This window comes from Triticum aestivum, chromosome 2A, assembly GCF_018294505.1.
Source record: "Triticum aestivum cultivar Chinese Spring chromosome 2A, IWGSC CS RefSeq v2.1, whole genome shotgun sequence".
Taxonomy (NCBI): domain Eukaryota; kingdom Viridiplantae; phylum Streptophyta; class Magnoliopsida; order Poales; family Poaceae; genus Triticum; species Triticum aestivum.
Genome location: NC_057797.1, coordinates 6,011,941 through 6,024,930, shown reverse-complemented (window position 1 = coordinate 6,024,930; position 12,990 = coordinate 6,011,941). Strand labels below are relative to the sequence as shown.

At 46.5% G+C, this 12,990-nt stretch overlaps 1 protein-coding gene across 1 annotated transcript; it reads left to right on the top strand.

Moving 5' to 3' along the window:
• The first annotated feature begins 5,200 nt into the window (after window positions 1-5,200).
• LOC123186944 (TOM1-like protein 1) lies at window positions 5,201-10,303 on the top strand. The gene is made up of 4 exons (XM_044598674.1): window positions 5,201-5,426; window positions 6,430-6,983; window positions 8,627-8,872; window positions 9,528-10,303. The coding sequence occupies exons 2-4, from the start codon at window positions 6,462-6,464 to the stop codon at window positions 9,960-9,962; spliced, it is 1,203 nt and encodes a 400-aa protein (XP_044454609.1). The 5' UTR covers window positions 5,201-5,426; window positions 6,430-6,461; the 3' UTR covers window positions 9,963-10,303.
• Window positions 10,304-12,990: the final 2,687 nt, after the last annotated feature.

Genomic DNA, 12,990 nt, shown 5'->3' with positions numbered 1-12,990 from the left:
TAAAAACTACGGTGCAACTAGAACTACTCCGAGCCGTCCTCATCATCACCCTTGCTGGCGTTGTCCGAGGTAGAGAGCCACACGTCATCCCAACGATCATTGTCTGACGAGAAGAACGACTTCCCACCGGAGTTAACGAGATCGCACTGCGATATGGCCAGTGCCTTCCGCCGACGCCTGTTCGCCCGCTCCGCGCGGCGCTTTGCCGTCCTCTCCGTCCAGAAGGCGCGCTCGTTGGCGACGTCCACCGGGTGGCACCGGCGGTACTCCGCCATGGCTCGCTCGCCCTCCTCGGCAATGAGGAGGCGGCGCTGCCGCCGACGGTGCTCCTCATGGTTCAGGTCCGTGATAAGACGAGGAGGAGGGGCGACGGCCTGCACCTACTCGCGCGTGTAGACGTCATGGAAGTTCATCTGCGCGCGAGGCCTCTCTAGGCGCCACGCCGCCGCGTCGTACGCGCAGCCGGCCTCGTGCGGGGTCTCGAACGTGTCGAGGCCGAGCCGGACGTCGCCGAACCGGATCTCAGCGCAGTAGGCGCCGGAGGGGCGCTCGTGGACGTCGCGGTAGCCCGAAGATCCTCGACGGCGCGGCGGCATGGTGGCGCGGTGGTGGCGGGGCGGGGAAGCGGCAGAGGAAGCGTCGAGAGCGCGCGTGCCAGTGCGGATAGGGATGGGAGGCCGCGTGACGAGCGTCGCAATTTATAGGCGCGCCAGAAGTGGTGCATCGAATCTAGCGTGCGACCGCCCGCTTTCTCTCCCGCGCGCGCAATCGTTTTCCGCGCGCGCTACTTTCCACCTTCACTAGAGCGCGCGGAAACGTTCCGCACGCGCTATGGTGCCAGTTTACCCCACACGCGTCTTTTGACGCCGTTGTTGGAGATGCTCTTAGGAGGATTCATGGTTTGTATTTTCCTGAATTTATTTTATGACTTTAGGCGATATATGTTTAGTGAAGGAGACGTGGAGACTTCATCAATCTCAATAGAAAAGGTCATCTCAATAACTCACGTTTATGTTTGTCATCAATCATTTTTCTTCAGATTTGGGAGCTGTTCGACAATCCACCAGCTTTGCAAAATCATAGAATCCGTGGACCACTTGTTTTCTTGCTACGCAATTTTCAACTGCAGCTCTGGGAGCGAGGGGCTCCGAAGAGGCCCTTGTTTGAATTTGTTAATAGTGTTCTTATAAAATAATCATTGTTGTTCACGCGGGTCCGGAACGGCTCTTCTCTTAAGTGAGTCTGCGGCCGCACAACAAATGTTGTGAAAAGGGAACTGTGAAGAGCAGAACATGAGCACCGCGGCTAAATTTCGTGTTTTGATTTTTTTCTGAAACCTATTCGAGATTTGAACCTAGTTTGATAAAATTTTAAGATCTGACCCTTTTGCTACCATCAGGGACCATGGCGGTAGGGTATAACAGCCTACCGCCAAGGTCCCTGGCGGTAGGGTTGCATGCCCTACCGCCAAAAACCTTCTAAGTATTGAACACAGTGCGTACTCGTGCCTACCGCCAAGCACCTTGGCGGTAGGGGTGTGCAGGCTACCGCCAGCCCGGTTGGCGGTAGCATGTTTCCTACCGCCATGGACTCTGGCGGTAGCAAAAAAGTCAGATCTTGATTTTTTTCAAACTAGGGTCAAATCTCAAATAGGTTTCAGAAAAGAGTGAAAACATGAAAATTTGTCGAGCACCGCCCGCTGACGTGCTTATCTCTGTCTCCGCCGCCGCCTGCCAGGTCTGGTTTGCTCTGCTCTGCTACCCCCTTCCCTGGAGCATGTCGCAGTGTTCACAACAGGCTGGTCCCTCTGTCTGCTACGGATGCGGGAGTGAATCTGTGGGAGCCCATCGCGGTGTTCACGACGGACTGGTTCCCCTGTCTGCGGCGGATGCGGGAGAGAATCTGTGGGAGCCCGCCGCGGTGTTCATGATGGACTGGTCCCCTGTCTGCGGCGGATGCCGGAGAGAATCTGTGAGAGCCCGCCGCAGTGTTCACGACGGACTGGTCCCCCTGTCTGCGGCGGATGTGGGAGAAAAATCTGTGGGTCGCCGTTGGAGATGCACTTACCAATAGTTAAAAAAAAAATACTTTCTCTTTTCTTTTATGTAAGGTGTATTTGTTTTTTGATAAAATTTTAGAATATTAGGTGCATTTTTTAACTCATAATTTCGTTGTTGACCTTGAGATAAAAAGGTAAGTACCTCCCTTCTGACTGTCTGTGTCTTTCCTTCTAGAAAAAAAGTACCTCCCTATCGATTGCATGTATTTCTTACTTTCCCGTGCTACTTGATTTACTTGTCACTAACCAACAAATTTGCCAAAGGTAATTTCTTCTTAGGGCACTGATAGGCGCCGGTGCGCCGGCCCAAGTTTGGGCCGGTCGCATCGCAGCCGCACGATTAGCGTGTCATCAGCCGTCTGTTTTGCCAGCTGGCCCACATCCTTCAATGACTTCGTCTTCCAACACCGCGATCCCTCTCTGCAAGTAGTCTCCCGCCCCGCCGGCTGTATACCTCAAAGTAGGTCGCGCCTCGCGCTACCCCTCCCCCGCAACGCAGTTAGGCGCCTTCCCCTCGTCGCCGGTTGTCGCCCGGCTCCAACGGGACACCGTCGCTCCCTCCCCCCAGCAGCCCCTCCACGTCGTGCAGCGCGCGTCCGCCGTCGACAATCACCGCCGACGCTCACCCCTCGCTGGTGCTGCCCATCCCCTCACCCCCCTCCAGGAAACAATGGTGATGACGCCGTGGTTCGCATCCAAAACAATGATTGTAGCAAAAAAATGCGCTGCTTCCAGCAAACTTGAAAACGCTGGTATAAAAAATTGGAAAAATGAACATTGTTGAAGCAAAAAATCAAAGATGCCGGTGGTAGCAAAAAATGAATCTCACTCCAGCAAATCAAAAGGCTTGTGGTAGCAAAAATGCAAAAATTTGGCGTTGTACCAACAAAACCAAATAAAACAATGGTAGCAAAAAATGTTGATGGTTCCAGCAAAAAAAATATTATGGTGGTAGCAAAAAAAGTAAAATTGGGCATGCTTCCAGCAAAACCAAAAAAATGATGGTAGAAAAAAATGTTGATGGTTCCAGCAAAAAATATTATGGTGGTAGCAAAAAGAGTAAAATTGGGCATGATTCCAGCAAAACCAAAAAACGATGGTAGCAAAAAATCTTGATGGTTCCAGCAAAAAAATATTATGATGATAGCAAAAAAAGTAAAATTGGGCATGATTCCAGCTAAACAAAAAAGAACGATGGTAGCAAAAAATGTTGATAGTTCCAGCAAATACATATTACGGTGGTAGCAAAAAAACTGAAAATTGGACGATGGTTCCATCAAATCAAAACGCCTGTAGTAGCACAATTAGGAGCTGGTTCGAACATCTGGTCGCCGTGGTTGTAGCACTTGTCTGGGCACGGTCATCCAGCCCGTTGCCTGCCCGTGGTCGTGGTCACCCACCCGTCGCAGCTCTCGGCGAGACCAGTTGCAGCTCCCGACCAGGTCGGTTGCAGCTGTTCCCGTCCACCAGGTGCAGATCCACGGCATGCTTCCCCCTCCGCCAAGCGCCAACCCATGGTCCATCACACGGGGGCGTCGGGGAGTAGGAAGGGGAGGGCCGACGAGCAGAGGTGAAGAGAGGAGCAGGGATGCCTCGCCGGTGGGGGCCTCACCGGAGAAACCGCGGCACTGGCCGGAGGTAGGCTCATGGAGAGAGGCAAGTGGGGAATGGATATGTGCGAGAGATGCTGAGGAGAAAGGCGAGCAAGGGATGAAAGCATAAGACACGGATGGTTGAGATATAAGAGAAACTCCAATGGGGCGACCCATTTCGTCCGCCCGCGTCAGTTTGGCTCGGCGCGGACAAAAGTGTCGGCCCAACGTGCCGACCCAAACGGACGCGCGTCCGTTTTTCGTCCGCGGGCGACCCATTCCAGGCCCATTTTTGAGCCGGATTTGCGTCGGCGCGGACACGAGACGGACGCGCGCGCTCGCCCTCTTTCCTCACCGGGCCCCCTGGTCGGTGGCACATTGGATTCACACCCTCGCCCGCCTGCTACGTCGCCGACGCCGCCGACCATTTTTTCAGATAAAAAGGGGTACATAGATAATTCTAGCGTACACAGATAAAAAGAAAAGACCACTACTCGTCGATTTCTGAATCCGACTCGGTAATGTCCTCCTCCGATGTCTGAATGTAGGCGTCAGCATACGCCTCGTCTTCAAAGTCCCAACCCACCGTTTCTCGTAGCTTCAATTTCAGTTGAGCTGTCTGCTTCCGCGAACGCTTGTCCTCCCGATAGGCGGCTCGCTCCCTCCTCCTCGCGTCCCTCTCCGATCTAAATTGCTTGTAGAACTGGCGCTCGTCGACGATGTCCTGCGGGTAGCCTCCACGTCACAGCACCAAGGCTTCCACGCCCTTCTCTGCAATGGCGAGGCGACGCTGCCGCCTCCGGTGGACACGATGATCCTCGTCGGTGAAAAGCCGCGGGAGAGGCGCCAGATCCTGCGCCCGCTGACTCGACACGTTGGGAAAATTCATATCCCGACGATGCCTCAGGAGGCGCCACGCCGCCACGTCGTGCGCGCGGGCCGCCTCCTCTGCGGTGTCGAAGGTGCCGACGGCGAGATGTTTCTCGCGAAACCAGATCTCGGCGGAGAAGGCGCCGGAGCGTTGCTCGCGGACTCCGCAAAAATCCGAAGCGCGTAGGCGGCGGATCGACATGGTGGTGCAGAGGCGGCGAGAGTGGGCGGCCGACAGAGTGTGAACAGAGCGCCGGCCGCGGCGCGCGCGCGAACCTTTCCCGCGCGCTGGAACGCCAAAACCAGCGCGCGCGAATCTTTCCCGCGTGCTGGAGCGTCAAAATCAGGGCGACGACACCATGTTAAACGCGCGCGGTCATGCAAATGGGTCGGCCCGTTGGACGCACTGCCGACCCAAAACTAAAAAAGAGCGGACGGCGGGCGGGCGGCCGATCCAAACGGACAAAAAACGGACAAAAACGTCGTCCGTTTGGGTCGGCCCGTTGAAGTTGCTCTAAAAAGACGGGTGTGTGCGGGCCCTGTGACCGTGTGGCACGGACGTGGTGGCTCGCGACCGGCCGAGCGTTTGGCCGGTGCGCCGCAGCCAAACGTTTACCTTTTGGTCTTAACATGTCTATAATTATGTGTCTTGATCACCGTGATCAAAATTATACTAGTACCTTACACCGGAGGGAGTATTACTGTTCACGCGGGTCCAAAACGGAGTGCTCACTGGAGTGAGTCTGCGGCCGCACGTGTGTGGGAAGGGAACTCGCCAGGAGCAGAAGAGAAGAGGAGCGCCAGCCGAGCCGCCGCCCCGCCGCTGACTTGCTTCTCTTCCGCCGCCGCCGCCGCCCGCCAGATCTGATCTGGTCTGCTACCCCCTTCCCCGGACCCCGGCCGCGGTGAGTTCTCCCCCCTCCCACCTCCGTCTTGGTTTCCTCCGGCTGCCCCCCGCGCGCGCCGTTCTGGAGCTCCCCCCGTCAGTCAACGCCCTCCTTCCTAGTCGTAGGCGTTCGATGCAGATTTGCTAGCTGCCAGTAGAAGCAGACCACTTGCCTCTGGAGTCTGTACTCGACCCGCCCCTGGTAGAGGAGACATGTTTCGGCTCTTCAGATTTGAGTGACACTGAATCTAGCTAGCTGCTGCACTCTGTTCAAATTTGACTGGATTTGTTCTCTCTTGTCTTGGGCCCTTTTTCCCTTGTTCATTCAAATTTGACATGTACTGTAGCACCACAGAGTCTATGACTCCTCCTCCTCGGTTTGTCTTCAGGCCCACCCCTGAAACTGGTGTCTTGATTCTACTACTGCTAGGAGATGTCTTGAGTGTTCAAATTTGACACTGTGAATCTAGCTGCACTGTGCCTGGTAGCGCGATTGTTTTCGCTGAATTCAATTGCAGGAGCTATATATGCTGCAGCACATAATTACCCCAAAAGTCTTCCGCCCCGCTTTATATATAAAGCAACACGGCCGAGCTGCAGCACATAATTGACAGACACAGGTCATGGGTTTGCACAAGTTTGACATTGGTTATATATATATACCATGGCCCTTGCTGAATTTTCTTTTCTTGTGTTGATGATGAAAAGGATTGGTCTTTACGCCCCGCCCTTGAAATTGGTACCCTCATTGTACTACTGCCCCTGAAATTGATATCTTGATTTTACTACTGCCTACTGCTAGGAGATGTCTGGCCTGTTCAAATTTGATACTGAATCTATCTGAACGGTGCCTGGTAGTGCAATTGTTTTCACTGAATTCAATTGTAGGAACAGTGCTGTCTGTAAATAATTGACACACAGGCCAAAGGCCATGGGTTTGCACAAGTTTGACATTGGTTATATATATACCATGGCCCTTGCTGAATTATCTTTTCTTGTTTTGATTGATGATGAACATTCAGGTGGTTGGTTTAATTAGCAGCGGTGGAAGAAGATGGGCGACCATAACCTGATGGAGAAGGTGACGGCGCTGAGCGAGCAGCTGAAGATCACCGGGACGGAGGTCGGCAAGAAGATGACGGCCGGCATGAGCTCCATGAGCTTCAAGATGAGGGAGCTCTTCCTGGGGCAGACTCCGGCCGACAAGGTCGTCGAGGACGCCACCTCCGAGAGCCTGGAGGGGCCCGACTGGGCCATGAACCTGGAGATCTGCGACCTCATCAACGCCGGGAAGGTGAACAGCGTGGATCTGGTCCGCGGGGTCAAGAAGCGGCTCGTGCTCAAGGATGCGAGGGTTCAGTTCCTCACCCTGTCCCTTCTCGAGACCGTCACCAAGAACTGCGAGAAGGTGTTCTCCGAGGTCGCCGCCGAGAGGGTTCTTGATGAGATGGTCAGGCTGGTGGATGATCCACTGACCGTGGTGAATAACAGGAACAAGGCACTTATGCTGATTGAGGCTTGGGGAGAGTCCGGCGAGGAGCTCCGCTACCTGCCGGTCTATGAGGAGACATACAAGGTACCTGAAGAATTGTTGTATCACATTCTAGTTGCCTGATTCTGTCTCATAGCAGTGAGAGTCTATATTTTCATTTCTTGGTCGAGAGTCTATATTTTCATTTCTTGGTCAACGAAAAGTTGGCCCAAATAGCGTGATGTGCTTTGCAATGTAAGTACAGAAAACAATAATTTAGGACCAAAAGGTTGAAGTAACTGAAGATACCTGCATGAATGGGTAGCCAGCATGTGATTTTTGGTAGAATATCGACAGGTTATGGTTGAGACGTAGGGTGAAAAGTAGATCAATATATGTAAGAGTCTTAGCTCAAGATGATGAACAGAACAGATACAAATTACCCAGTTAGAAGAAATACTGTAGATTTGTAGAATGGGGATTACATAGTACATCTCTGAAATCTGGCTGCTAGTCAAATAAAAATGTTCAGTACTTTCCTTCAGAACTCAACATAATGCTAGAAATACACACAATTTGAGCAGTTTTATGGGTATATTGACCTACTAAATTAACCTTTATATTCACATATAGATGAAGCAGTAGTTGAGGGAATGCATGGTTAATTTGATGCATTATATTCACATATAGATGAAGCAGTAGTTGTCACCTGAAAAATAGATGTCGTGACTATTTCAGAAAAAAGACGCAAACCATATAGAGAATAACTAAATTATATTCTACCAAAACATCAACATGTTATGGAAGTAATTTAAGTCCATAACTACTGTTATAAAGGAAGGGGCCGTTTGACATTTGGAGTCAGTTTTGGCAAAGAAACATTACTGAATGTATAGGTGACTAGGTGTGTAACCTAGGGGGTACTGAAGTAGTCATTTCTGAAACTGGCATGCTGTAGTCAGCAGGAACAAATAGGAGGCACTAAATTCAGAAAAAACTGAACTTAATCTTAAATATTGATGGGAGTAATAATGTGGAAGCAACAGTTAAGTAGAAGCACATGCCATCAATTGGTTGGTGCTTTTCAAAGATCGAAGATAGAGGGAAGCACCCGGTTTTATCTCGAGTTATCATGAGATGAAACAACTTCAGAATGAAATTGTTGTTTGAATTACAGAAGATAGAACCGGGTGCATCACAGTGAATATTTAAAATTGCACATTTAGCTCCAGTAACATACTATTTGTTTAGCTTCCGTCATTCTCCACCATAAAAAAAGAAGCTTTCGTCAGTCTGAAGGAAGAGTGATGATCTTGGCACCATGAATCATTGTACTATTATCATTTGGTCATTCCCTATACTATACCACCCCCTTAATACCTGTAAGTAAGAAAATACAGTAGTATGCAATAAGCTTAGTGCTTTATTAGTTTACGCTTCTCACTTTCGTGCTTTAATATGTTTCATACTTTTGTGTTTAGAAGTGAAGAGTGATAATTTGTGGTGGTCATATTTTTTATGCCGTCAGCGCTTAAATTCATGGCTTCATGGTTGAAGAAATTGTAGTGAACAAATTTTGGCAGCAGCATTGACATCTACTCAAGAAATTTTTGAGTCAAATAATTTGTTGTTTCAGTGGCCAGTTTGATGTAAATCCATATGATTTATCTTGCAGTGAAAAATATATCATGCTTTAGTAACCAAGGCAGTGCCTATAAATGACAAACTAGCTAATATATTTTCTGTAGAGCCTGAAATCAAGAGGAGTGCGGTTTCCTGGACGCGACAATGAGAGCTTGGCCCCCATATTTACTCCACCACGCTCAGTTGCTGAAGCTGAAGCTGGTGCAAACTTTACCCAACAGACCTTTGAAGATGTGCATATGCATATATATACTGCCGAAGAAACAAAGGAAGCTTTTGATGTTGCGCGTAACAGCATAGAGCTTCTTTCAACTGTTCTTTCTTCTTCCCCTCAGCAGGATGCTTTGCAGGTAACTGGACTTTGTGTAGCAACCTCCAAGTTCGCATAAATACCTTTTGACTGATGTACACTAATTCACTTCACACAATAGCTGGACTAGTTCTCTGTGGATTTTTTCCGGTTAACATTTTTTTAAATACCTGTTATTATTATTATTATTATTATTATTATGCCAGTGCCCTGGTTATTTTATTCTATTGCATGAGCGTAGCACTCTGTTTATGAGATACTATGAAGTTCCCCTCTATTCCTGAACATGTGTTATTCTAGCATTCAAATTTTGTTTCTAAATCAATATCATTTACAATTCCATGACAACTTTACTCCAATTCTCTGAGCTATCACAAGTCCTAGTTTCACATACATTACATAAACTTGTTTTGCCAGTCATTTAGCTATAAGTCAGAAATGAGAAGGCACTAAATGCTTAATTGAGCATAATATGATAGTTCCCTGTTACCGATTGCATTCACTGCAAGGTATATATTTTTTTTGAAAGCAAGGTGTGCGTTTAAAAATATCAGTGCAACATAGACTACTTACTTCAGTAATCAGACTATCATTTACATGTTATTTTACTGGTTTGAGGTAGATTTTTGTTGGTCATACATTGACATTGGCTAAGAGCTAGTATTATGTTTTGACTAGTTCTGTTACTTGCACAGGATGACTTGACGAACACCCTTGTGCAACAATGCTACCAATCCCAACACACCATCCAGAGATTCGTCGAGACGGCCGGGGACAACGAGGCCATGCTCTTCGAGGCCCTGACCGTGAACGACGAGATCCAGAAGGTGCTATCCAGATACGAAGAGATGAAGAAACCCGTGGCACCAGCGCACGCGGAGCAAGAGCCGTTGGCCATACCGATCGCCGCAGAAGCGGAACACGAGGATGCCACCGCCGTCGGCAGCGAAGAGGCCCTGGTCAGAAAACCGGCCGGTGCTCGAGCAAAGCCGGATGGAGACGACGGTATGCTCGATGACCTCGACGAGATGATATTCGGCAAGAAGGGAGGGGACAGCAGCTCCTCCCAGGAGGATGCGGATGGGGCCCAAAAGCAGGACACGAAGAAAGATGACCTGATTAACCTCTGAACACCAGTTCCTGGGATGAGAAGTCACTGCGAGTTTTAAGACTGCCGCAGAATGGCGCCTGACTGTATTTCATCTGGTAGAGGATTGGACATTCATTAGGGTTCAGGTCGTTCGTCTACTTATATGCACCCGATCGATCATCGGTAGCTCAGTAGTTGTGCTCCGTGGTTTGTCGCGTTGATCAGTCACTTATCATCTTCTGGTTTCGTGGATGCATCTCAATCAATCTATGTACTATGTACCACGAATACATGCATCTTTTTAGACAGTTGTGAAGAACACTCATCCTTGTCAAATTCTGCATCAATATAGTCTTACACCAAATGTTTTTTCCACAGTTATCGGAAAACAGTTATTTCTGCCACTTCTCCAGTTACACTTGCACATATTATGTTTGGCTAGAATATATCACATGGATAAGTTTTATCTCAAGGCCTCACATCATAAGCCTGAGGTATAGATATGCCATAACTAAGCCAATTTCTCGCTCATGGCGAGTTTGAGTTAGCGCTCGCCTACAGCAGCCAGTTCGTGGGCCACGACTATCAAGCGGTTTTCCTTCCATTTTTAGCGTGTGCGCTTGGTTCGAGTTCAGTAGGTTGGGTTCCGTTTTGTCAGAGACTCGCGACCGGCCTGCTATGCTGCTTTTCAAAACCATTTTTTAATTTTCGATTTATTTACTTATGTTCGTTTCTTTTCCGTATTTCCTTTTTACTCTTTATGTTCTCATCCTTTTTCCTTTATTTTAGCTCCCATTTTGTGTTCTCGTGCAAAAATGTTCATGGCATTTTTCAAAATTGTCCGTCGTGTATTTAAAAAATGTTCAGCATGTGTTTCAAAAATACATTTTTATATAATTTTAAAATGTGTTCATATATCAAATAAAAATATACATGTATCTTTTATCTAAATGATTATGTAATTAAAAAATTCATGTATATTACTCTAAAAATGTTCACATGATTAAAAATGTTAACGTATTTAAAAAATGTCCTTTAATTTAAAAATGGTCATGTGGTACTTAGAAGATATTCATCCTATATTAAAAATTGTTCATCACTGTTTAGTTTTTTTGCTATGTATTACAAACTGGTTCATCATATATTTAGAAAATGTTAAGCATAAAACAAAAAAATTGTTTACTGGGCATTACAAAGATGATGATAGTGTATTTAAAATATTTATTTATTTAATTTCAAATTTATTTCCCCCTATTTATTTTCTTTTCTAGTTTTTGCCTTTTTCTTGTGTTTTTCACTCTTTCCTATGTTTTTTTGGAGTTCTCGCTTTTCCTGGCAGACACTCTTTTTGAAAACACGACAAACATTTTAAGAAAGGTGATTAACATTTTCGAAATGCACCATGAACATTTTTTAAGAAGTTGAAGTATTTCTCGATTCAGAATGATTTTTATTCAAATTTACTAAGAAAACTCTTCAATACATAATTACCATTTTCAGCACAATGTATATTTTTAAAATATGCGATGAATATTTTAAAATACATGATAAAACTATTTTTTAACATGTTGAATATCGTATAATACATGCTAAACATTCATAATATGCACAATGAAGATTTTTTAAAATTTCATGAATATTTTTTTATAAATATGTGGGAAGCTAGAAAAAAATGAAAAAAATCAAAAAATAAAATAAACTGACACATTTTTTGTATATAATTCTTTAAAAAAAGTACTCATCTATCTCTAATATGAATTCATGTATTTTAGACTCAAAGAATGGATAAAAAGAAATGAAAAAATTAAAAGAAAGTAAAACAGAAAAAAAATGAGAAGTGAATGCCTATCGGCCTGGCCCATGTGCCGCTGCTTTCTAGGCGAGCAACATGAGTTATAGATGCACCCATCATCACCTATGACCTTGTGTTTTCTCATAACCATAAGTAATTTTGTAGTAGGCACAAAAGCCCACTCGATCGCCATAACCGGCGCATTAATAATTCTACTAAAATCCCTCCACTTGCTCTTCTTTCCCTTTCTATTTCCACCCGCACCGAGCCGCTCGTCCTTCCATCTTGAGACATGCCGCCCCTCTCAACCCACTTGCAAGTTTCCATGCTCTCAACACACATTTTATCGCTTCCATCACTTTCCGCATCGACTCTCTGCTAGTTTCATGTGCTGTTGCTTGTCGACGCAGGCTCTCCTCGGTCCACTATCTCCATCCCGTGGAGGTGCTAATACCTAGTCATGGCTTCAACCCAGCAGATGATGTGGATTTATGCTAGGAATTTAGTGATCTGGTCACTATAGAAAAGTAGACAATGAGACCTGGTTTGATTATAGAATTCCACGAGTGCTGCATTTCCTGGAACCCTTACTTGCTTCTCCCCATGTACTAGTCAATACAATACATCCGGTGACAAAGACGGCTGAGGCTAGCTTTGAAAACATCCCTGGCCAACCACCACACCAGATCTAGACACCCCTCCCTTGACCCCGTGTATTTGACTACCAACTTCGTATAGTCTATTTCCGCTACCACACTATATTAAGCCTCTGTTACAGGTGTTCAACATCAATATCAAACCTTCCGATAATACTAAGCCCAACTTTGCTCTATACTCACATTATACACCAAGTAAAATTAATGCAGTTTTGTATGTTTTGGTCACAAAAAGGGGTCCTCATGTGGTCATATGTGCACAGACTAATTCTGATAGAGATTGTTTCACATATGTACTCCATCATTTTTGATTGGAATATATGGATCAATGCTAAATAGGAATACAAGAAAACAAGTACAACTTAAACAAGTCATACTAATGTGAAAAATTGAAAACAAACACATGCATATATGCATCGTGGATATGATATGGATGATTTTTTTACTAGATCTGAAATGGATGACAAGGAGCTGTACAACACTAGTGCACACATACCCCTGAGGTGCTAATAGTTTATGTGTTTGTATTGATCGATTAGTCCATAATAGTCCATCTACAATTGAAAGAAAACATCAACAAAGGAATGCAAAAAAACTCGCATGAGTAACCCGCATCTATC